The 24933-nt window shown below is 40.6% G+C and overlaps 1 protein-coding gene across 4 annotated transcripts in view; it reads right to left on the reverse strand.

Annotated features, from left to right (window-relative positions):
• Positions 1–24933, reverse strand: part of bltp3b (bridge-like lipid transfer protein family member 3B) — a 34896-nt gene that overhangs the window by 7349 nt on the left and 2614 nt on the right. For 2 of the 4 annotated variants that reach the window (XM_032504583.1, XM_032504581.1), the window contains exons 2-19: positions 15811–15973; positions 14057–14095; positions 12174–12265; positions 10526–10715; positions 10291–10431; positions 9494–9661; positions 8553–8733; positions 8242–8325; positions 7482–7643; positions 6976–7091; positions 6719–6860; positions 6086–6279; positions 5256–5990; positions 4251–4921; positions 2970–3053; positions 2117–2265; positions 1458–1615; positions 1014–1164 (exon numbers count right to left, since the gene is read on the reverse strand). In XM_032504583.1, the coding sequence (XP_032360474.1) occupies positions 1014–1164; positions 1458–1615; positions 2117–2265; positions 2970–3053; positions 4251–4921; positions 5256–5990; positions 6086–6279; positions 6719–6860; positions 6976–7091; positions 7482–7643; positions 8242–8325; positions 8553–8733; positions 9494–9661; positions 10291–10431; positions 10526–10715; positions 12174–12265; positions 14057–14095; positions 15811–15973 (3620 nt within the window). The remainder of the gene's footprint in view (positions 1–1013; positions 1165–1457; positions 1616–2116; positions 2266–2969; positions 3054–4250; positions 4922–5255; positions 5991–6085; positions 6280–6718; positions 6861–6975; positions 7092–7481; positions 7644–8241; positions 8326–8552; positions 8734–9493; positions 9662–10290; positions 10432–10525; positions 10716–12173; positions 12266–14056; positions 14096–15810; positions 15974–24933) is intronic. The other 2 variants (XM_032504585.1, XM_032504584.1) reach the window with 1 other exon arrangement.

A 24933-nucleotide genomic window follows, 5' to 3' on the forward strand; every position in this document is an offset into this window, starting at 1 on the left:
TATGGCCAAAATGATAATCACGATTATTTTTTATCAATACTGAGATCCCGATTAACTATCACGATTTTTTGATTGATTTCACCAAAACAAATTTTATACTCACATAGGCTATTTATAACTGCTTTCACATCCATATTGTGCTACATTCCTCTTATGTTGAAGTTTATGTTGATGTATCTCTGTGAAAGCTCCTTCACTTGTTTTCAACAATAACTGATTAAAAGAGGTAGGGAGAGGGGGAGTGCGATGGACGTACTCAGAGTGACGGCTGACTCATTATGAATGGGTCCGGCAGGCTCCGTCTTACACGTGTTACTCTACGAACTGAAGTTAGTTGCATTTGATAACTTCTTCTGTACAAATACAGGTTTGCCTTTCCTGCTTAACAATATACAGTTGTGTTAATAATAATTTAAACTGTGGACCGGCGGCCGCTGTGTCTCTCCGTGTTGCTGGGGGGGCCGTGTGTGAGTGATGGGGGCGGGGCTGCACAGAGAGTAAGAGGAGAGATACTAACACAGGCACGGCTTTACAGAAGAAATGGGTCACGCAAAATTAAACCATATCGATATAAACAACACTGCTCGCGGATGCGAGGACGTTAGGGGCCCCGGTGCGACCTAGAGGAAAAATGTTAGTCGCACTCTAGAGCCCTGTGAGCTAACAGACACCAACTAGCACCAACTAGCACTGGTCACTGCTGTTGTCTGAAAAACAACACAGACGGGACTAAATGTTGCGTTTACTAGTAAACTGGTAAACCTTGAGACCAACGCATAACTTCCAGCTATCTGTTGTGGAATGTTTCTTAAAAGTACATGTGTTGAATATTTATACCCCATTTCTGTCAAATCAACCTTGATATCAATTCTGGAAACAAATAAGACCATGGTTGAATAGAATTGTCATACAATGAAAAGGCCTATTATAACTGCAATCCATCAAATAAAAAGCACCATATTTCACACTAAGTTGCAGAGAACAATAAATCATGTATGCAGACATCTTCTTACCCAGGCTGCGGTTGCTGAGGTACTGTCTCAGGCTGACATTGCCCAGCTGGGTGGGTGTGACCTGGCCCACCTCCAGAGCCACGGCCGTGCTCTCGCCAAACGCCTCCATGCCCACACACACCGACTGCACCTTCAACACCAGCACTGACACCTGGAGGAAAGGAACAAACAAGAACAATCATCATATTCTGTGTGGCAGGGTTTCTATACTTTTTTTACTGTAAATTCCTAACTCTCTTATTGTACATAGTATATTGTACGGCCAGAATGATTTCAGAGATTACAAATCCATAGTTACAGTAAATATTATTATCACAGTGAGAAGTATTACAGTACATGAGATGAGAGCCACAACATCAAACTAAATAATGTGGCGTTATGAGTCGACCAGAGATTTTGTGTTATTTCCAAACTTCTGGAATCCTCAAACTTCTGGTATCTTACTAGATCTTTGGTGGGATCGTCGATGCTCTGGGAGGTCGCACTGACAGTGTCGGGGGACACACCTCCCTCCTGTTCCTGACCAATCACTGCTTCGGTGGCGCTCTCAGTGGCACTCTGTTCGCTGATGGCGTCCTTGAAGCCTGACATGGACACGTCATCTGCAGCGCACATAACAATAAACACATATTACTTACAGAGAGAAAACACAAATTTGACTCTGCCTTTTATGCATGTTCAGGTTTTATCAAAACACCATGAGACTAAAGTAGCTTACACTGTAACACTGCACATTACTGACATAGCAGAACAATGCTGCCACCCTCTGGTCAATATTTGCCTACCAGTGTGTATGTGTATTTGTTATTTTATCTTTAGTATCAACCTCTAAACAAGGAGGTCACCGAAGCTACAGAACAATGACACTGGTGATGAAATTAAAACTTAATTTACTATTTGTTATTTTAAAAAAGCCCCACAGATTTAATGTTTTTATTTTTTCATATGTAAAGAAATTATGTTCTGCTTCATAAATGTTACAACCCTGCATTGGCATGTTTGTCCAAAAAGGTCCATGGACAATTGTACATATGTGCAAAAAAAAAAAAAAAAAAGCAGTTGCTGTTCATATGTGTGTAAGAATGCATTCATGTTTGCTCCACCTCTCTCTAGCAGACTGTACGTGTCCCCATCCTCCATCAGGTAGCTGTCTATAGAGATGTTGTCCAGCGACTGCAGGGACGGGCTCTTCTTCATGTTCTTATAGGACACGGAGAAACTGGACTGGGAGCGGTCCCGCATCAAACGACCACTAACACACACACACAAAAGAAATGGAGTGTGTGAGAGGCAGATCATTTCAAACATTTCTTTCTGTATAGTTCAAAATCTGCTGAGCAACACTGTCCATGCATGCCATTGATTTTAAATGAATGGCTGATTGGCAGCGGCATTGATTGAAAAAAAGAGGGCCAGTGCTTTTATTTTGTCATATCTGATATAGATTTGCTCTTATGCCGACATTGAGCAGAGCCTGCTGCGCTCTCAGAGAGCTGACCAGGCGTACTCATCAAACTATGAATTAAATATTGCTTCAGTCCTTTATGTGGTGTAGTTTGAGGTCATGTACCAAGTGTACTATCCTCCCAAAGCGCAAGAAACGATCTAAAGAAAAATCACAACCGACAAAATTAAAGTGGCTCCCAACAGACTGAGAACACAAGGCTAAAAAAAAAGAAAAAAAAAGAGAAGAGTTTCACAAAGAAGGAGCTTTGTTTTTGGATCTTTACCATCACCACGTACACACCAAACACAGGACTCATTTAACACAGACTGACGTGTACCGGGGTGTCTTGCACACATGCAAATGCATGCCCACAGGGAATTTACATACACATGTTCGCACTGATTTATATTCATCTAAGGATCACAATTACAAAGACAAACTCACACATACACACATCGTACGTAAACACACACACATTAATACGGCTAATCACAGATCCAGTGCCTTACATGTTGGACATGGAATATAGGGAGGTGGATCTGTTCGAGTTTGAGGAGCTGAGGAAATCAGAAACCACAGACAAACTTCCTTTCCTTGGTAGAGAGAAACACACATACACACACACACACGCACACGCACACACACACGCACGCACACGGGTCAAAGCAAAGGTCAAGAGGCAGAAAAGGAAGTGAATGAGATAACAAAAAGACAAGAATAGGAAACGCTGACGGACAGTAGATGAGACAATACACACAGGAAGACATAGCAGCTTGACATACCAACATTCAGAATGTCAGAGACGCGTGCGAAGTCTGAACAACATTCATACAGACAAAGTCATGTGGGTGATCAACACACAGCTCTTGTGTTCAGGAATAGACAGATTAAATTAGAGAGAGACTCAGTCATGAGATTCATCATCAACAATGAAGCACAGAGGTATAATATTTTGATTCAGTTATAGTAAAAAAATAAAAATAAAAAAAATTGACAATTCCCAGGATGATATGCTCATGATCTTTTAAGGGCTGCAATTTATTGATCCATCTGTCAATTACGAATATTTGTGTAGCAAAAGCTGAAACAGTCAACAATTGGTTATAGTTTCATTCATTTAATTAAGCAAAAACACTAGATATTTGTTGGTTTCAGTCTCCAATATCAGAGGACTTTCAGTTTTTATATCACTGTAGAGTGATCATCTTTGGGCTTTTAGACTGTTGATCAGACAACACAAGATTTAAAGATGTCACCATGAGCTCTTAGAACTGGTGATGGGCATTTTCAAATATTTTATTTTATTTTTTACTTTTCATAGACTAAACAATTAAATCAAAACAATATTGACAGTTTATTTAATTACGGAGTTGAAATCCCTAGTGCCTTCTTCGAATTTTCTGTTGTTGTCAAAATCCAATTATATTAGATTTACAATCATTTAAGAAGAGACAAAAGCAGCAAATCATTGCGGTAGTCACAATGAATCAAGCAAATATTTAGCATTAAAATGGCTATACATTTTCCAGTTAAGTGACTGATTTGTTAAGTTAAGAATAAGAAAAAAATTTAAAATTTCTGAAGGTACAGATTAAATATTTTTGGTACTGTTCCCAATGCCAAATGTAATGTATGTAAATTATAAAAACTTAAATGCACAGATCTGTTGATGGCCTTTTTTATAGCACTGACTTAGTGCAAGAGTGTGATATTAATTTAGTAGAGTTGTGTCAGCTCTCAGTGGTGATGACACTGTCTTTTTGAGTGATAAACCTGGATTGAGTGAATACCTGGATATTGACTGAGGCATCTTGGCGGCTGCAGCCTTGTCTTTGTCGCTCCAGTCTGACAGGGGGTCACCCGTTTGAGTTTTAGTATCTAGTCCAGCTATAATATCTTCACTTCCAGGCAACCCATCCACTACTGCCTCGCCCCCTTCATCTGAACTCCGCCTCCCAGAGTTCTTAGCTGAAGTCCTCTCGTCCTGCGAGGCTTTGTGATTTGAGTCAGGACGCGTAGAGTTGGGGATGAGAGGGGCAGGACCATGCAAGGCTCCACCCTCAGAGCTACCACCACATAACAGCTGGTCTACGGTGTATGCCCCTCTGGGTGCACCTCCTTCGGACCCAGATCCAGCTCCATCACTCCCCTTCTCTACCCCCTCACCTGCATCGCTCCCGGGCTCCAGAGTTCCCCGGCTCTCTGAGGGGGAGAGCTCGGACCCCAGAGGTGATCGTGAACCCTCAGGCTGGGGGATGGGCTTCAGGAGCAGGGACACCTCTGCGCTTTTCAGCAGGAGACCCAGGCAGACAGTGAAGGGCTGGTGGTTTGCAAGATGCTGAGACGCATCCTTGCGGTCTTTCTTGGAGCCCATTTCCTCCAGATCCTGCTGTAGTGTCTGTTGTAGGGCTTTGATACTGCGCTGAAGATGCATCAGAAAAACATACTGCCGGTGGCTCACCTGGACAACACAGACACACAGAGACACACACACATCATTTTATACGGTGGAACCAGCAAATGTTTTCCATATTTGATAAATTACCTAAAAATGTATTTATCAATCAACTTTTGTTTCATTTTAACACTAAAAGGCAGCAGTAAAATTGTCCTTCACTAAATCTTTGCACCCTTGGGGTGTGATGCAACACTCCCACATGTTTAATTACAAATCTGATGAGCAATAACCAAAACAATCAACATGACAGACTCACACATTGATATTCAAGTTGTGGCTTTACACATTCACCAGTTAAAGAGTAATGTATATTGTATATTGTGGATGAAAAAAATACCTGAGCACTAAGAGGCTTCTGCACATGCACCAATACATGCACATCTGCTTCTTTACTTGATGATGACAAAGAAGAGGAGGAGGAGGAAGGCGGGCTTTCCAATGAGAGGGGTTTATGAAGTCCGTTCCTGGAAGGCAGTGTTGAATCGTGTGCTGATGCTGCAGCACCATCAGTACTGTAATAGTCCTTTAATAAACGTTTCCTCTGCAGACGTGCGACAGTCTCTCCTGACGTGCTTCTGGACAAACCACCTCTGAGCTTCTCCTGGTGCTGGACAATCTTTGCAGGCTGACTTGCCCACATGGTAAGAGGGAAGGAGTCCACAAAGGGCTGCGGTCGCCCCTTGCCTCCGCGGGTGCCTTCGTAATCCACCCAGAACTGGGCAAAATGCAACGCCCAAAAGTCAGAGGCGGCTGGCATCTTGAGGGCGTCTGTGCCCAACGTTGGCACCACCAGGCCCCGGTAGATTTCATGAAGCTTGGTGTCTTGTTCGTGAGCGTGGCGCTGGAAGACGGGATGGAGAAGGGGTAAGGAGGAGGAGGAGCGAGGGAAGGAGGAGAAACAGGAAGAGAAGAAGGGCTCCTCTTCAAAGGCCTGCAACAAGGACTCGAGGTGGGAGCGGGTGCAGTTAGCCGGCTGCCGGGTGTTTGTGGCCACCATTTCTGAGGTCTGCACTGAAATGGAGCGAGGCAGATCAGCGGGACAGGAGGCGTCCCAATCAGTCGGAATCACCAGCTAATGGGGAGTAGAAAACACCAAAAAAAACTTAAGTACGCAAGACTTCATTCCACACTTTAAACCTGAACAAAGGTTTCTGCATTCCACCTCACCTTAAGCATGAGGCCATCAACCTTGATGTCAACATGCTCTTCAGGTTTCTGCGAGTCGCTGAGCTTGTAGACCTCCATGAACTGCTCCAGACTCTGCCTGAGGTCGAGGGTGAAAAGGTTGATCCACACCAGGCTGCGAGGATCCAGAACCAGCTGCAGGGCATTCAGCTGGATGTACAGGTTCGGACACGGGACTAGATGAGCGGGAGGAAATGGGGAATGTGGAAGAGAACAGGTGTTGTAGTCATGTAGAGGAGGACATCAGAAAAATCACAAAGAGAGGAAACACAAGAAAGAACAATTTTCACTTTCTTGCCAAAAAAAGATTAAAAAGAAAAGTGTTCATAGAATGTTTCCTAATGGAGGGAATTTGTGAGAAATCCATAACATGAATAAATTGGGTGATTCCTCATTCAGAACACTGGGCGTACTTCGGAAAATCAATGTCTTCTCAGCCACACAGCAGTCAATGACTTCCCCAAAGCTGAATTAATGGCCTGAATAGATCCAAAAAGGAGGTGAGAGATAAAAGGTTGCAGCCAGAACAGTGGGCCTGGTGTATAAAAACAGCTCACGACCTACTAATTAAGATTAACTTTTCTAAAATTAGATGCTAAAACACAGAAGTCTTACTGGGATAGTCTTTTCCATCGGGGAAGTAGTACTCTGTGAACTCAACATGTATGGCTGGCATCTCTGCGGGAAGGTACAAGGCCTTCTTATTGCAGGAGATCATGGTCTTGGGGCTGGAGCGACGCTGGTCTGCTGTTGACACCTGCAAAAAACAAAAAGACACAGAAACTATCACTCAAAGTTAGCAGTGAACAGATATGTAGTCTCAGTGATTCCATACATGGAGGATTTGTAAGCCAGAGTGTGTCTGTAGTGACCTGGTAGATGCTGAAGTCAGCCATCCTGAGAACCACAGAGCTGGACATGAGCTGGGTCTTGGGGGTTTGAGGGGGAGGAGGACTGAAGGAAGCGCTGGAAGAGGTGCTTATTTTACCTGGAGAAAAAGAAAGAGAGATGGAAGGATCGAGAAATTGAAAATAGAATGACAAAGATGGAGACAAACTGGGCAACCTCAGTACTCCAAAGAGGAACCCTTTGCAAAAGGTGTGTATCACCGCACCCAGATGTGCGCAAACGCACCGGGGTACCTGGCTCTAGGCACCAACAGCACTGGGCCGGAGGCTGTGTGTGTGGGCTCCACTCTAGGAGTTCTCCATCTGCCTCCCTAAGCCCTACTCCTCCTCCTGTTCTCTCCTGACTTCCTAGAAGCCAATACCCATCGTCCTTAAGGGACACTGGAGGACAGAAAATCCACAGGGATGATGTGCTGTTTGTGTGCAAGGAGATACAACAAAAATGTACACCCTGAGGCGTGTGTGTTTACCGTGTTGTGGGGAACTGTGAGCAGGGGCCGAGCCTTGGTGGTCTCGAACCGCACTCTTTAGCATCTCCACGTTGGACTTGAACTCATCCAGCAGACTCCGTGCCCAGCCCTCTCTGGTCTTGGTGGCCTCGCTGTAGTGCATCCAGTGCGCACAACAGTCACCTGGAGCGGTCAGAGAGTAGAATTGGTTTAGGTAAGTTGAACGTCCGTCATTTTTTTGATTTTATAGGGAACTGAACATTCCCAAGGTGCATCTCAAGGTTCTTGTTCTGCTTAACAAGTTACTTTATAGTTCTTAATTGTATACTTTTCCTTTCTATATGGTTACTCGTTTTTGTAGTATTTATAATAATATTTTTTATCATCATCCTTTGATGTAATTACTTTTAAAAGCATTGGAAATCAAGGATTTGTTTGGTTACACCTATAGTATTCCTACATTTGTTGCAAATGAAAATAAAAACAACAAACGTGGACAAAAAAGCACAAGCAGAATGTTTGGAAGATGGAGGGACACAAAAGGCAATATTATAAGAATAGGAGAAAAACTAGAACAGAAATGGAAAAATGGGAAATAGAGATGAAACAAGACCACACTCAATGAGGTGTGTCAGCATAAGAGAAGTTGAGAAGCTACCCTAGCTTCTGCTCTAAAACATTTTGACCTAATTCAAAGCCAATAAAACTTGCTATGAGTTTATAGTGAAGATGCAGGAAGCATTGCATAAAGTAGTATGCAGAAGTGTTACAGAATCCATACCTGCTCTGTGGAAAGGGTAGTAGTCCAGAGTAATGGAGCTGAAGGAAAGCTGCATGGCCCCACCCGTTATCCTTTTATTGCTCACTGCACAGACGGAAGACAGAAAAATAGAGTCAAAGCTTTCCAGTAAAATGTTTTTTAAAAACAGTTTGGTGTACTAATCTCTGTGGTTTAACTAAAGAAAAAAATGTAATGTACATTCATGTATCACATGCCCTACCTGTGACATTTCTGTGTACCTTACAGCATGTACGCATTTGGATAAATGCACACCACAATGTAGAGCATATGTAGATCTGTGCATATGCTACCTTTGTCCTTAACATGGATGTCATCACAGATGTGCAGGTCGAGGTGTGTGATCTGCAGGTGGTGGGACGTCTCGCATACGTCGTAGGCGCTGAACAGCTTGGCCATAGTTGCATTCTGGTCAGCTGCAGTGGACGCCTGCTGGGTACGCACCTGCTGGGCTGTGGGTGGTGCTGATGACACCTGGTGAACACAGATGCGCACACACACAAAAAAGCACAGATACGGTGATTAGTGTTGGAAGTTTTAGACGATGTGCTGTTGTTGATGCAGTGTTTTTAGGGCTTTGCTATACTTGATAGATATATATATATATATATATATATATATATATATATATATATAATATATAATATATATTATATAATATAATATTACAAGACTATATATATATATAGTCTTGTAATATTGTTAATGGTGGTGGGTTAATGTTAAGTATTTTATTTTCATGGTTAATTCAACAGCTGAATCATGCAATACTCAATTCTACCAGCAGGTGGTGTATCAGACCAAACAACAGAAAACACATTGTTCACAACAGAAAACAAATTATATGTATATGTTTTGTGGGACTGTATACGCGTGAAGTTTTGTGGGTGATCAATGTAAATAGATGTTTTTAAGTGCATGTGTTTAGGAAGCACACTAAAAAGAAATAGGACAGAATGAAAGACACTAACAGCAATAGAGCTAGACAAAGATGGTGTAGGCAGAAGCCGGACAGATATAGGGGCAGACAAGATATCCATGGACACAAGGACAAACCATCATACAACGACTTGGCTTATCCACAGAGGGTGAACATAGGGCAGTGACAGGGAGAGGGAGGGGAAATGTTAAGGGGATACTGAAAGTGGGAGAGAAATCAACATGTGAAGTTTGTCTGGGACAAAGTCTCTGTGTTTCTGGATATCTGTGTGAGTCAGTCATGTGTGGTGTGTACCTGGTCTTCTGTGGCCATGCTCTTCCTCTGCTGTGCGGACTTCTCCATGGCCTCGCTGAGAGACTTGGCATACTGCACCATGGCTTTGAGCTGGGAGTCTGTCAGCACCCAGAGCAGGTCGTCCAGGATCAGAATCAGCTTGGAGGCCACCACGTTACAGTCCTTAATCTGTATCAGGTAGAGCCGTTGGTATAAACATGCATTATGCAGGTGAAGGTAGCCTGAGAAGCTCCCATTAATGTAACATCACACTAGGTATTTCTCTTTATAAAATCCATCAGGGAACCTCTGACCGTGGATAAGCGGTTGATGATGAATGGATGCATGGATAGATGGAAGGATATGAACTGAAACTGTACTGAACTGCTTTTTCTTGACTATTAATAGCTACAACAAGTCACATGTTCTTTAACAGGTAAATCACAAAACAGAATATCAGACAAGCAAATTTGGGAGAGAATACATTTGAGCCCTTTGATAAAATGCCAGAGGAAACAAATAGGGTTAATAACTTTCTAAGAGATCAAACAAAGTCTTTGTGTGCTTTATGCTGCATTGTATTTAATCTCCGCATCAGATATTAATAGAGTTTTTTTTATTTTATTTTTATTTAAACACACACTGGCCAGTTGATGAATCACTGCTGTTGGCCCTGCAGCCTGTCAGGTCACACAGAGGGATCCATGTTCACAGTGGAAAAGAAGTTGCTTAGAGCGGTGTGGGTAACAAGCCTGGTCCTTAAAATTTCATAGTGAACGAATCTTAAAAGGATGCATGTGTCTGTGTTTGTGACTGACCCGTCTCTTGAGAGTGACTCTGATCTTGGACTGGTTGGTGATGAGGCGAATTGGGGCACTCAACATCTCATGCTCAGCGCTCTGGATGGCGTCAGCCTCAATACGAATCATCTGCCAGCTGATCTCTTTGAACGTCAGGATCTGGACCAGACAGGCATGGTAGTATGTTAAAAAAAACAACTATGGTTGACACAACCCCTCGTCATTTTCGAAACTAATAAAATAAAACACACACCTCTCCCCTCTGAGGGTCCTGGATGCGGGTGAATCGCAGGTCACTGATGGTCCAGCTGGTGTTGACACTGTAGACCTGCAGCTGGGAGAGCTCAAAGGAGGCGTTAAAGGCCTTGGCACTGATCCTGATGACGATGGAGTTGATGGACAGTGACATCCCCTCTACCACCTTCTCAGCAAAGCCATATTCACTACAAGGGAGACAGACAGGTAGAGAGAAAGTAAGGTAAACAAGGGGATAAGTAGTGCCTAGCGACAGGGGGAAATACATTTCTAGTGCTGTCAATTAAACGCGTTAACGAAAACCCATTTTAACGGCGTCAATTTTTTTTATTGCAAGATTAACGTTCTTTTTGGCCTAGCAAACTTTTATACTAGCAACATTAGAAAAAATACACACACCGGCTGTTAGACCGGAAACAAAACAGGCATGCTGAACAAACTTGTTTGGGCTTGCGAGCCGGCCAAAGAGTAGTAACGTTACATTTTGAGTGGATGGTGAACGCGAGACGCCGAAATGGATGCCAATAAGATTGTGGATGGATTATTGATGGACAGAGTTACACCGGGTGAGAGATTATTTGCTCCAAGTGAGAATGTTATTGTGAAATTAAAGTATATGCCAACGTTTTTTGCAATAAGAAAACATTTGCACAAAGCAAGCCAATCCACTTTTCCATGTTGATAAGAGCATTAAAATGAGAAAAAAAATAAAGCGTCAAAGAGAAATCAAGGGAAATTTAGAATAGATAAAAATATGCAATTAAGTTAACTCTGACATTATTGCGATTAAATATGTTAATTGTTTGACAGTACTATATATAATTACAAGTTCAAATACTAAATATGACACTGAACCTACAAGGATACTGATTTTTTAATTCAGTAGTTAAAAACTGTCTGTCATGTTCCTTTTCTGGAAGATGAAAAAAACCTTACATTTTCTTTTCACACCGATGTTAAGATGAACTTTATTGATCACCTGCCGAGAAATTTAAGTATCACAGTACAAAGCAGTTAAAGGGAAACTTTGCCAGAGGATTCATCTTTGTGGGGGAAGTGCATTTCGATGAACGGTGTCTGGCTTCCCTCTGTGGCGCCAGTGCACAGAGGTCTGCCGAGATCCACCGGAAGAGGTGACGTGTTTCACATCATCAGGCGGATCTCGGCATTTCATTAAATGAAATGTCACTGATTATAAACGTGTTCATATGTTAGATTTTCAACTGTATCAAATCAAACCAGCAGAACCAAATTATTTCAGTCCAGGCAAGGAAATAAAAATAATAATAATATAAATAATAATAATAATAATAATAATAATACTACATGATTTATATAGCACCTTTCATAACATAAAATGCCAATCCATAGCACCTTTCATAACATAAAACGCCTGTCCATGAGCAGCCTTCTCACTGACATCTGACATTTCTCTAATTGTGAATGTATAGGTCCTGGGCAAATTTGTGTGCATTTTGGGCCAGTGTGTAATGTGTGTAACTAAAAACAGAGTGAAAAAATGTAATTTCCCCTTGCGGAATTAACAAAGTATGTCTTCTTCTTCTTCTTTGGAGACTCTTCACCTAAATGTAGATAATGGAGTTACAAAAAAAAAAAAAAAAAAAAAAAAACACTGCAGTGCTCACCTTTGTCCTGAGGCTGTTGCTATGGGAGACGGGCCATTGGGCGGACGGGGCTCATCACAGGTACTCATCTCCATCACCACTTTATCCAGGGTCTGCAATCAAGTCAAGGCCTTAACTTTACAACCGACAACCAATGTCTTCATGAAATGATTTTCTTAGCTTTTGATTCTGTAGTAGACCGTCATTCACAGTGGCCGGCTGCTGCGGCCATCTCCATCAACCTATTTACTACTGTTTTGTCTTAATGTTCGTTATCTAATTCAGCACCTCATTCTTGTGTTTTCCTTATTGAAAGATATGCGTCAGTCAGCCGATCACAATGTTATAATAGAAAAGAGCATTTTTGCAAGTTTGACATTTACAGTGTAGTTGAATTGATATAATAGGTTGTTGCAGCTTGCTTAGCCCTTTGCCACTAGAGATGTGGAAGGCGCCTACATATCACTTACACATAAATAGCAGCCTGTCCAGCAGGATAAAACACATTGAAATTCCATTAATTATGCAGTTGCTATTCTCAAATTAATTAAAACTCTTGACACAACATTTTTATAAGTACCACCTTGAGGCAGTAGCCTCTTCCTTTTCACACTGTTATATAATATTCCTTGGTATTGTTGGTGGTGTGATAACGTTGTGTTCTACAGTATAGTGACTAAAAGCAGATTACAGAAGTGCTATTGTGCTGCCTTTTAATAAAATTCCCTTGTATTATGTGGTAGTAATAATCATTCTAAACGTTATATTTGTTATGTATATTGGCTATAGCTTTTTGTTCCCCTGATTCCCCAGCAAAGATGCTTTGCTACAACAACAGGAATTGCAAGAGCTACTTAAATATGGTGACTTTGTGACTGTATCCACGGTGAGAAGGTTGGCGGAGCATCCACATTGTTATAGTATAGGTTATAGTTTTGTGTTATATATATGGAGGAGTGAGAACCACATGCAATATCCAGATTTTGTGTAGACAAGTGTTCAAAAATGGAGCGTATGTTTCTCCTGTTGTTGTTGGTTTCTAGCTGCCTGTGCAATGGGAATTACAGCCCCCTGGGGATTGGGACCAGCATGGCAGTCTGCCAACCTGACACCGGTGCCCTGCTTAGTGAGATGGTAGCCATGAAGGAGAAGCTCGCAGCCGTGACCCGGAAATGTGGCTTGCTTTATGACAGAAAAATTGCCACTGTCAAAGTCTACTCGTAGTCCTACAAAAGCCTGGTAGAGTAGCTTTGGAAGATAAACAAGGCTCAGGATGAGCAGCTGAAGAAACTCGCTGACATCACATCTGTGAGCATGTCAAAGATGGCGTTCACCGCTGCTTTAGGAAGCTCAATTGGTCCTTTTCAACAAGACACACCACCGAAACACTAAAAAATCCTCCCCAACATCGGCGGTGGCTACAACCCCGCCACTGGCATCTTCACCGCCATGGTCTGGGGGATGTACTACTTCAGCTACACCACGTATAACAACAACAACTCCAGACAGCCCAACTCCGTGGTGTCCCTGATGATAAACAGCCAAAGGATGGTGTCAACCTGGGACAATGTGGGCAACGATAGCCACGACCAATGCAGCTGTGGTGCAGCTGGAGACTGGAGACAGCGTGTTGTAAATCTCTACGCAATCAGAGTGACCTACGATGACGGCTACTATTACAAGTTCCTGCTCTTTACATTGTGATGGACAATAAGTAAATTACGCAGGAGTACATGTCGTTCTATTATACTAGAAATCCCAAATAAGTTTTTTTTTTTTTGTAAATTTTTGGTACTTATTTGTAAAATTCAATGACTTAAATGAAATCAAATGTAGGCAAAAAAAAAACTTCTCAAAGACAAGTTTGGATTATGTGACCAACACGTTTAGTAGTAGAAACTTACCAAAGAGATTGGGTGAGTCTTCAACTTTGTCCATGGTATCTGTGAATGAAAACACAACAGTGGCTTAGCTGTTCAGCCTACCAGCATTATGATCCCTACAGCAAGCATGTGGCCTTTTACTGTTCCCAATTCCCATTCAATGAGATGTACAGTACATATCAAAAGAAATGCAACTGTACGGCACAGAATTAAATCAAGTAAAAAAACAGCAAGCAAGTTTGCTCAGAGATGAAGGAAGAAAAAGAAATCAATGAGTCTAGACTGACTGGCAACTCGTTCAATTTTGCGGCATTAATCCTCAACATTCAGCCTCTTGATTCAAGTCTGTGTCAAATTACATATAAAAAGAGATTAAATGCTTATGTTCATTTGCAGTTCTTTCCACAGAGTGGCTTGTTCTTTGAGAAGTCATGAATCAAGAATCAGAGGATTTGTGTCTCTAATTGAATTAGAGACACATTTGCCTTGCCTCTGTCATACAATTGCTAGGAGGTGCCAGCTGGGGGTGTTGACTCTGACCTGTCACTTTGAATCATCATAGCAGAAACATTTATTGCAGTTTCAATGAGTGTTATGAGTAATCAATAAAGCAACTCCTGTCTAACAGGAAGACACGAATAAGAGAAGGGTATCTAACGTATGAGGAAGTGAGATATACATCTGTTCTCTTTTCTGTAACCAATTTTACAATAAACACTGCAATGCACATTAAACTGGAGCCAGGCGGTACCACGGGTTTCAATTCAACAGTTTCATGGTTCAGTTCAATGGTTCTGACGCTCCACACGCCCTTAACATAAGTGATGTGGGTATTGCAGATGCAAGCAACACACACTGTGAATGACACAGCAATTGTGTTGAATAAATACAAGAGACTACTTATTTCAAGCCAGCAGACCAACTTAGAGGAAAGACAGCAAAAGGAGGAGGAGTGACCAACAAAATGTGGATACAAACAGGATGGCAGATGTGTATGGAAAAGGTTGAGAAATGAACAAAGGAAGAAATGAGAGAAAAATGAGGTGGAGGAATAAAAGAAGAGGTGGAAAGTGGACCTTGGTCTGAATAAAAGTCCAGTCATGATGGAAATTACTGCTCTATTCACAGTTTCCAGGGTGTGTCAGAGTCTGCTCTTATACATGGCAATTAAATGATGACCATGACCACATAGGGGGGATCAGACAGCTCCAGCAAAGTGTAGTGCAAAGGAACAGATAATATATAATTTTGTTTTAACAAAAGTTGGGAATTTGGTAAATATGCTTATTCACTTTTTTGGCAGTTACAAGATGGATATAACTTTTATATCTGTTAAATATTAAGCTATAGCCAGCAGCCGGTTAGCTTAGCTTATCATAAAGACTGAAAAACTGGGGGAAACACTAATTAACACATAATTTCTAATTTGTTTAATACATACAAAAATAGAAGAGTAACAACAACAATTCGCCGTTTTGCATTGAAATATTGCTTGGCTCTCCACAGTTGCCAGCAAAGGACGTTGCTGTGTCTGGACAGGAAATAGAGATATAACATATAAACTAGTGAGCTGTAGAGGTGCTTGTAGGTAGACTTTGTTACCTTTGGACAGAGCCTGGCTCTGTCCTCCTGTTTCCAGTCTTTATGCTAGGCTAAGATAGCAATCTGCAGACTGTAGATTTGCATTCAATGTACAGCTATTAGAGTGGTAGCAATTCTCTCATCCAACTGTCTGAGAGAGTTCAACAAAGTGAACATATGCCAGTGTCCCTCACCCTGATGGCGGCCTTGTTGCATTCCACACGGTTGATGGCCAGCCAGGTGGGCAGGTCCAGCAAGCTCTGGAGAACCTCCTCATCCAGCTCCAGGTTGGTCAGCTGGCCCTCACCCTTCAGGGTGCTCAGGTTGATCTTGTCTGGAGACAAGTTCTTAGCAAACCTACGAGACACAGATGAGAAGAAGTGCAGCTTTAACCATGGGGATATTTATAGAAAGATTCTTGTCAAAGCTGGACAAACAAACAAACCCCAACTGTTACGCTTGGTGTAGTGGATGGGAATAAATATGTAAAATAAAGACAGACACACAGAGACATGTTTATATTGAATATCAGGCAATAACCATTGAGAGTGAATTATATTTAGGAAAAAAGCCACATCTTTTTATTAGCACACTCAAAAATAAGCCTATGATTTAGGGTTACAGATTGCTGTTGCTTCAACATACTACGAGACAATTAACCCAGCTACAAGTATGAAAATAAATCCTCCATAAACTGAAACCCGCTTTCAGAAAAATATGGTTTCTCTTCATTTAAGCTTTGTTGTTAACTGTACTTATTTGTTTGTTTCCATAGTAACAATTTAATCTGATAATGACAGGGTAAGGGAGGATCAAGGTAAAGACATAATAGAGGATTTAAAGACGGTAAAGGAGCAGACAAGATTGCAAAGTGAAGGTGAGGTAAAGGCCTCGGTCTGACAGTATATTATATGTCGGTGCTCGGGGTAAATAGGCGTTTGTGAGAGCCATGCAAGACGGTGTCCACAACAAGAACGAGGTGTAGTCAAGCCTCACTCTGCATCAGATGATAAGGTGCCAAAACTCACCTTAAATTAAAAAGGTATGAGCCAGTATTGAAAGGGGAGAACGATTTAAAAATGATTCTCACTTTTTTAAAAACGATTCAGAGTATGTACATGTAGTTAATTTCCCCATGTGGCAGTACAAACGCCATTACAAAAAGAAAAAATTAAATAATAATATGAATCGATTTTTGGAATACTATGAATCAATTTTGAATAGGTAGAGCTTGAATCGATTTTTTGGCATACCCCTAGGTATTGATATTTATAATCTCAGTGTCTTGGGGAAATGGTGCGTGTATATAGGGTCCCTGTATTCTGTAGTGATTATGCGTGTTTAGCCCATAAGATTTTTAGATTATGTAAATAGACTTGAACACACAAACTCAGGGTCAATGACCCAAGTGTTTGATAATGGATTAATAGTTAGAAGAGAAGGCAGATACTAAATGGAATATTGACCTGTGCATCTCCGCAAACCAGTCTAATTGAATATCTTAAAACATGGAGAGTATTCATTTTACATTCTCTAGCTGTCAAGAGCAACACGCCCTTCAATCTGTATTATGTGTCTAATACTGTTCGTCCTCCTGGTATTAATCTATATCACGTTGGAACTCCAAGAAAACAGTCATTGTGGTTTGTGGTCTTGCAATGCTGCAGTAAAACAGGTAAAGCACTAGAGTAGTACTAGATCTGAGCTAGTTGGTAGTAGTGTTAAAGGGGAATTTCAGTATTTTTCAACCTGGGCCCTATCTTCACATGCATTTGTATGTAAGTGACAAAAGTAAAAACCAATTTGGTCCAGTAGTGAGTGATGAATGATATTAGCTGAAGTTACTTTGTTGACCTGGTATCAGTAAGTTACAAACTCAAAGCATGGCAGAATAACGGCAACTCCTCTATCTCTCCATAATTAAGTCACACTTATAATAGAAATCTGAGCCCGGCAGTGCCAAAAACAGCTTGTTTCCTGGCGTACATTGGCAGTTGCTAGTGCCTCATACGGTTACTTTGCAGCCCATTTTGCAGCTCCACTTTAACACTCACTTTTTAAATAAATACAGAGTACAGGAAGGCTTAATCTATCTACTTGGCTAATCTCTCACACACTTGCAATATGTGTCAATCTGTAAAAGAGACAGATCAAAGATTAGACCTACATAACCAAAACACATAAGTGACAGAGTGACCGGATGATCATGGCCAAGACAATAGACTAAAAGCTTTAGTATTTTAATACCCTGTGGGGGATGTGTGCAACTCTGCTCAAATCACAATAGTGCTGAGTATCACTTGAAATTATTCTGGCAATTCAATACCTGATTTTCAGCACTGATAACATTACAATGCTTAAATTTGTGTCCCTACTTCTTTATTAGATACATCAAAAAACTTCCATTATTTACACAAACTATCAGATCAAAGAATAAGTAAACAAGACTAAGAATCTGACAAAGCATTCAACGCCATCTTTCTTCATCTGATAGTTTGATGTTATGCATATATTATTGGAACCAAAAGATGTTAAGGAACACCTTGCCCTAAAAACTAACTATAATGTAGAATATTGAAAAAACAACTCTCACACCATAGGAAGTATAAGCAACAGTAAGACATTGATCGGATACCAAATAGGTTAGCACTGTTCCATCTATTTGTACCTGGATACCAATGCTGATACTTGAACTCAGGAAACCTGCTGATATTGAGTATCACAGAGTATGTTTACATGCACACCAATATTCCACTAGTAATCTGAATATAACAATATGCAGAATTCGATACAGCTCATGGAAACAGCGTATTCCCGTTGGATATTCCGAATAAGGCTTTTTTCCGAATAAAGCATTTTCCGATTAAGACGTAGGATATTCCGGTATTATTGAGGTTATAGAGGTATTCTTTGGACATGTATACAGCGCATTTGGAATATGTGTCTCAATTGTTTACCAACTCTTGCCTGTTTATGGCTTATGTTCAACTCTGTGCGTTGCTATGGTTGTTGTACACAAACCAACCAGCCAACAGTTTTCAAGGCTGTAGACGGGATAAGGAGAAACACAGCTACTTTTAAACATTATCAAAAACTTGGATATCAACAGGTTTTTAGTCATGCACACACATCTCTAGGCCAACCTATTCAAAAAGCTGGTTGAAGGAATGTAAGAGGGACACTCTGTTTGCACGGTCCAACAGGTATGCCACCATTGGAAAACTGTACTACATGTAAATGGGAATATTAGTGGAATATTTATTTTCATTAGCCATGTAAACACCTTAGTCAGAATATCGCCTTTTTCCAAATAAGCGCAAAAACCGTAATTTTATGTGCATGTAAACAGTCAATGCTTTCATTTCCCCAGATTTAAAAACTGTGTAACCCATTGTGTTATTTATTGGTATACATTTTTATGTAAGGTAACATGAGATCAGGGATTGCTGTGGCCCCTTAAAACTAAGTTGGCAGTCCCCAAGATTCATGTATGTAACAGATAACGAAAACTGCATTTTAAAATGACACTAAGAAACTGTAATTTATGTGGATATTTATGTGGATTGATTATGTCACGACCTGATCAGCGAAATAATGTGAATAATGGCACCAATACAGCTGAAATCTCCCCCCCACCCATATCAATATTGAATAAAGTTGCAGGTGCCGCAAGAAGAACATTAACATTGCCAGCCTTCAAAAAGGTGATGTATGATTACGGAGTCACTCAGTAACAGGACACTTTTAGAGAGACAAAGGGGTTTTTGTTCTGATGGTCTGGGTCTTCACTGGTGGAAGACACCCAAAGGTGCACAGAGACTCCCAGTATCTGCAGTGTGAGAAAAAAAAATCTGACCCATGAGCAATGCTTTATGAATTAGCTGTATATATAGCTGTAATTTGAGGAGTCTGCCAAATTCCTGCTTCTTTCCACTCAACACCTTATCCTTGCAGTTTTGAGAGTATTCTCCAACTCAACATGTAACCTGTAAATTATTTAGCTGGAGCAGCAGACTCAGTGCAGTGGAACAAGACAGAAAATAAACTATCACAAACAAACACAAATAATGTTGGGAATACACGCACTGACAGACAGAAACACTCTCTGAGAGGTGGATGTTGTTGCTTCAGTGTCTTAGCCTTGTGAGCAGTGAAATATTCATTCCTGCTGCTGATCAAGTATCAACCAGCTAGTCAGCTAGCTTCACTCGCTCCTTATCTGGCTTCTCCAGGGCCACCTCACGCTTCCTCGCCCCTTCTTCCAAAGGTCATAGATAAACAAACACTGCAATAATATGCTGCTGATCCGCTGTCTAATATCAAGGCTAATAACGCTAAAAACGCTAAATCACAGAGCGGTCCTTCTCGTTACTGAGAACAACAGCGTGAGACAGAGGGTATTAAGTTCACACATTCATCTTTCCCTTTCATCTCCTCCTATTTTGCCATCAGCCATTACTCCAGTCAGCAGGGAGGAGCTCACCAGAACAAATCCAGGTCCATAAAAAGATTAGGACCAGCTACTGGCTGGAGAGGGGTCTGTCTGCCTGTCAGATGTAAAATTAACCACTCAACAGCAAAAATCCATGCATTCATCCACATTCCTCTCTGTAAAAGTGAGTTTGAACCTGTTACTCATCTTCTTTGTTAAGAGTAATATTTTAAAAGGGAAATGGATTACTATATGAACCATGATGAAATAAACAGCGTCATTATGTTGCATCACATATGTGTAAATCTGTCCGTAATAGTAGGCTGATCTTGCAATGGTTTCCCATGACCACAATAGCACAGAGAGCAGACTGTAGTCCACCACTCCTTAAAAGCTGTCTGTGGATCGTGTGAATGGAAACAGACACTTTTTCCTCCTCTGATGGTGCATGTGTGGCGCTGGCTGATGACATCAGTGCCAGCAAGAGAGGAGCCTAAGGGAAGATGGCCAGAGTGACTCAGACAGACAACACGCTTGTTTTAGCAACCATGACTGTGGCAACAAAAAGAAAGACAGACAAAAATGAGACAGATAGAAAAAGACAAAGAAACTAAGGATAAAAAAAAAGAAATAGAAGAGAAAGAAAAGAAAGAAAGAAATAGAAGAGACATTCTCTGGGATTTAGAAGTGTGGTTTTCCAGAAAAAAAAAAAGGGTCTGGGATGTTACCACATTCTTCCCTGCCAGTTGAAGCAGCAAGCTTGGCTCGGAAATGGAGAATGTGACATTTAAATTGGCCTCTAAATCCTTCCCTAGCCCATTCAGTGCCAACAGTACAGTGTAACGAATATCAAGGGACTTTATTCAGTTAGAGACCAGATGACAGAACCAACAGACAGCTACTGAAGCTTATAAGACCCATGTGGTACACTGAGACAATACACCAATATTAATTAAATGACATTTAAAAAAAAAAAATAGGTATGAAAAACCTCAGCTTTTTGTTGTTGTTTAACATGGTGATCAACCAACTTCATTTTAAAATAAGCCTCTTGTAATGTAATCCAAAATATATTTGTATTGGCTTGTCAGAGATTTAAAAAAAAAGTTCTTCTGTTAGGCCAGCAGCTCTGCAGTGCTCGTAGGCTGGCTGCCTACAGTGTGGGTGTTGGGAAATCAAATTTAAAACTTAAAAACAACCCAACCTAAAAATAACAACACCCACGTTAAATAACATCTTGAGGAATCTTCTGTTGACGTCCAATTAGAGCTGGGCATTATATTGATATTATATCGATATCGTGATAGGAGAATAGATACCGTCTTAGATTTTGGATATCGTAATATAATATGACACAAGTGTTGTCTTTTCCTTGTTTTAACCCTTGTGTTGTCTTCCCGTCAAAATTGAAAATCAACACTTTTTATCAATGTTTAACTTTTTCTTTAGGTTTTTGTGCCTTTTTTCATTACTTTTGATGATTTTTTCGCAATGCTTGTCACTTTTTGTGACGTTTAACACTACGTAACACTAACTTATTAACTTTAGTTTTACAGTTATTTTTTTACACCCCAAAATTAATGAAAGTAGAGATGTGTACTTTCCAAAGAGCGTTGTGTGGAATCAATCAGGTTATTTTGGGGAATTAAAAAGAACATTGATATAGGAAAACGGGTCAATTTGACCCGAGGACAACATGAGGGTTAAAGGCTGCATTACAGTAAAGTGATGTCACTTTCTGAACCTACCACACTGTTCTAGCTATTCTATTATTTGCCTTTACCCACTTAGCCATTATATCCACATTACTGTTGATTATTTATCAAAAATCTCATTGTGTGAATATTTTGTAAAAGGACCAACCGTCAACACTGCAATAGCGTTATCAATATTTAGGTATTTGGTCAAAAATATTGTGATATTTAATTTCATTCCATATTGCCCACCCGTACGTCCAAGTTGGATTGAAGGTAGATAACGTGTGAACCATTTACAACTTTGTTGGATCCGACGGTTTGCTTATTTAGCGTTTTTTTAAACAGCATATACAAAGTCCAGGTGTCTTTATTGGCAAATCTTTCAGTTATTTTATTGTTAGAGAGCTCCCAGATCTAAAAAACATTGATGAAGCCTTACCAAATGCCAATGTTATTGGTTTCAGAAGTATTTTAACCAAAAAGGTTTTCAGTATTAATACATTTATATAAGTCCAGCAAGAAACGTACAAGGAAATTATACCATGCTTTTCACAATAAAAGGCAGTTTAAGTTCATGAAAACCTACTTCACATTAAGTCTAGTTCCACTGATCGAGACACTGCAATGGCTGCATATAATCTGGCTCCAACAACCTAAAGCAATAAAGTGGGACAACAGTCTGCAAATCATTCTCTGCTGCTTGTAAAGATTATTGCTGTGAGCGCAACAGGTGACTGAAGGTGACGTTGATGACTTTATCAAAGTTCTAATCAACTCATTTCCTCTCTCTACTGGATTTTAGCAGCTGGCACTGTTAAGAGTGATTTTCATCATGTTAAGAAAAAACACAACCATCTTGATGACTGCACTTTCCTGCTTTAAGATTCTGGAATGTTCTGATATTGAAGCTCTTTGCAAAGTGTGTGTTGCGGAAATACATTATGCAGCCCTAACACAACATTCATTAAAAAGACTGTGTCATCTCAAGTTTATCATCAAGAGGGATTATATGAATTACAAGCCTACATATCAGGACAAGTGCAAAGACACACATACACAGCTGTGCACAAACTCCAACAAAACACCTACGCACACACGTCAACAGGGACAACAATTCAACAACACACAGGCAACCTGTCAAAGTGTAGCAAGTTTATATTGGCAGCTAAGGCCCAGGAGTCCTGGAATATACACGCCGGGTCTGTAGAGACGGGGCAAAGCTCGGCGTAAAGGAGAAAACAATCCAAGACGTCGGTTACACAGTGGCAGAGGATGCTGGCCTGGAGAGACCCTGATCAAATGTCACACAAACAGAATTACACACACATACACACAAAAGTACTTTAAGAGCTACACACTGACGAGACACCCACCGCTAGGGAGTCAGTCGTGACTCATGCCATAATAGCCTTCCCACCAGCAGAGAGCAATAACACTGGGAATAGCCGAGTTCATCACTTTTGTGCATCATCACACAGCTACTGCAGGATGGAAGGGACTCATCTTTCAAACCGCAATGGGCACTGAGTCTCAGAACAGAAGTGTTGTATGTGCACACTGGCCTTACAATCCCTTGAGCTCAACCACAGCCAACTCTGTTGAAAACGGCTCCCTAAACTAACCTCTATACTAATTGAAAATGTAATGGATGAAATTCTTGTGGGATCAGTCAGCGGTCCTAAGATTTCCAATAACCAAATGCACTATCTTTATTACACCATATAAAATTCTAAAAGCACTACTGACAGGATAAAAACTGAGTTTTGGACATTAATGTTACACAGAGAGGATATGCTCAAGCCATCTCGCCTATAACACCCCGACTTAAATCCAGAAATGGACCTTGCACACCAGCCTAAATATAAGCCTAATCAGGGCTTTCCTGAAGTTAATTTTTATTAGCCCCTATACAAACAGTTTTATTTTTTTTATTAGTGGTTATGAAATAACGACAATAGACAATTTACAATGTTATACATTCATCATGAACACTGTCACAGATGAGTTAAAGTTCATCCTGAAAGTGGAGGCTATAAAAAAATCTCCCAGGCCATGAACACTTTTCATTAGAAGCTACTGATCATTTTTATATTTGTAGGGGTAGGGCTGGGTATTGTCCAACATTTTTTAATACCGTACCAGTGCAAATACCAATACTGTGACTTTGATACCGGTTCCTTAAATACTTTGTTCAATACCAATTTTATGAAACAAAAAGAAATTACAACAATACGTCACAAATCTTTTTATTTATTTTTCAGCTACTAATATGTGAGCCAGTCTTGCGGAACGTTTCCATTTTTCTGCCGCGTGTCTCTACGACGTGTAACGTTAGACGGCTAATCACAAACATTATTAGATCTCGGTAGAAGCATGCTGCGTGCTAATAGGCTCAATGACGCTCATGAGATTACTTCTTAAGTATTGAAATTGGGTTTTGAATGACGAGGCATTTTTTTTGATACTCGAGAGGCAATTTGGTCAGTGCGTAAAAAGTTGTGAATTCGGTACCCAGCCCGACTTAGGGGCTCATTCTGTCTATCAATAGCCTGCATACGCACATTAAACAAATCTCCCTCTACCACTCAAGATTTTTTACATTCCCCTGTGACTGAGGTGTGAACTATGCCGTCTACAGTTTACAGGACTGTTGTGCTGGGGTCTTGCGACAGAAATAAGCAGCCATACTCTGTAATCAGGGTGTTCTGGAATGGAAATAGGCAGTCGTCCTTTCAAGCACAAATACATTTGAGGACCCCAAACTCCATGAATAAGGTGATCTTGCAACATCACTTTGGATGGCTTTTAGAGATGACTAATGTTTCCGTTTAGCTAAAGAGAAAATACACTGTCAATAAATGTGATTAACTGATAAGTCAATCAACTATTTTGAAAATTGATCAAATGATTTAAGTCATTCTTTAAGCTAAATCCAGTTTCTAAATTGTGAGGATTTGCTGCTTTTCTCTTCTTTACATCTTGGTACATTGAATATCTTTGGATTATGAACGGTTTGTCAGACAAAACCAGACATTAATTATGTCACCTTGAGCTAAGGGAAAGTACTTTTTACAAGTAATAGGCAAATCAATTTATCATTAAATTATTGACAGATTAAACAAAAATAAGCAGAGAAAATGTGATCATTAACTGTATTTGTGTGCAATAATAGGATCACGCCCTGTCTG

The sequence above is a fragment of the Etheostoma spectabile genome, chromosome 23 (genome assembly GCF_008692095.1).
Source record: "Etheostoma spectabile isolate EspeVRDwgs_2016 chromosome 23, UIUC_Espe_1.0, whole genome shotgun sequence".
NCBI classification, from domain to species: Eukaryota; Metazoa; Chordata; class Actinopteri; order Perciformes; family Percidae; genus Etheostoma; species Etheostoma spectabile.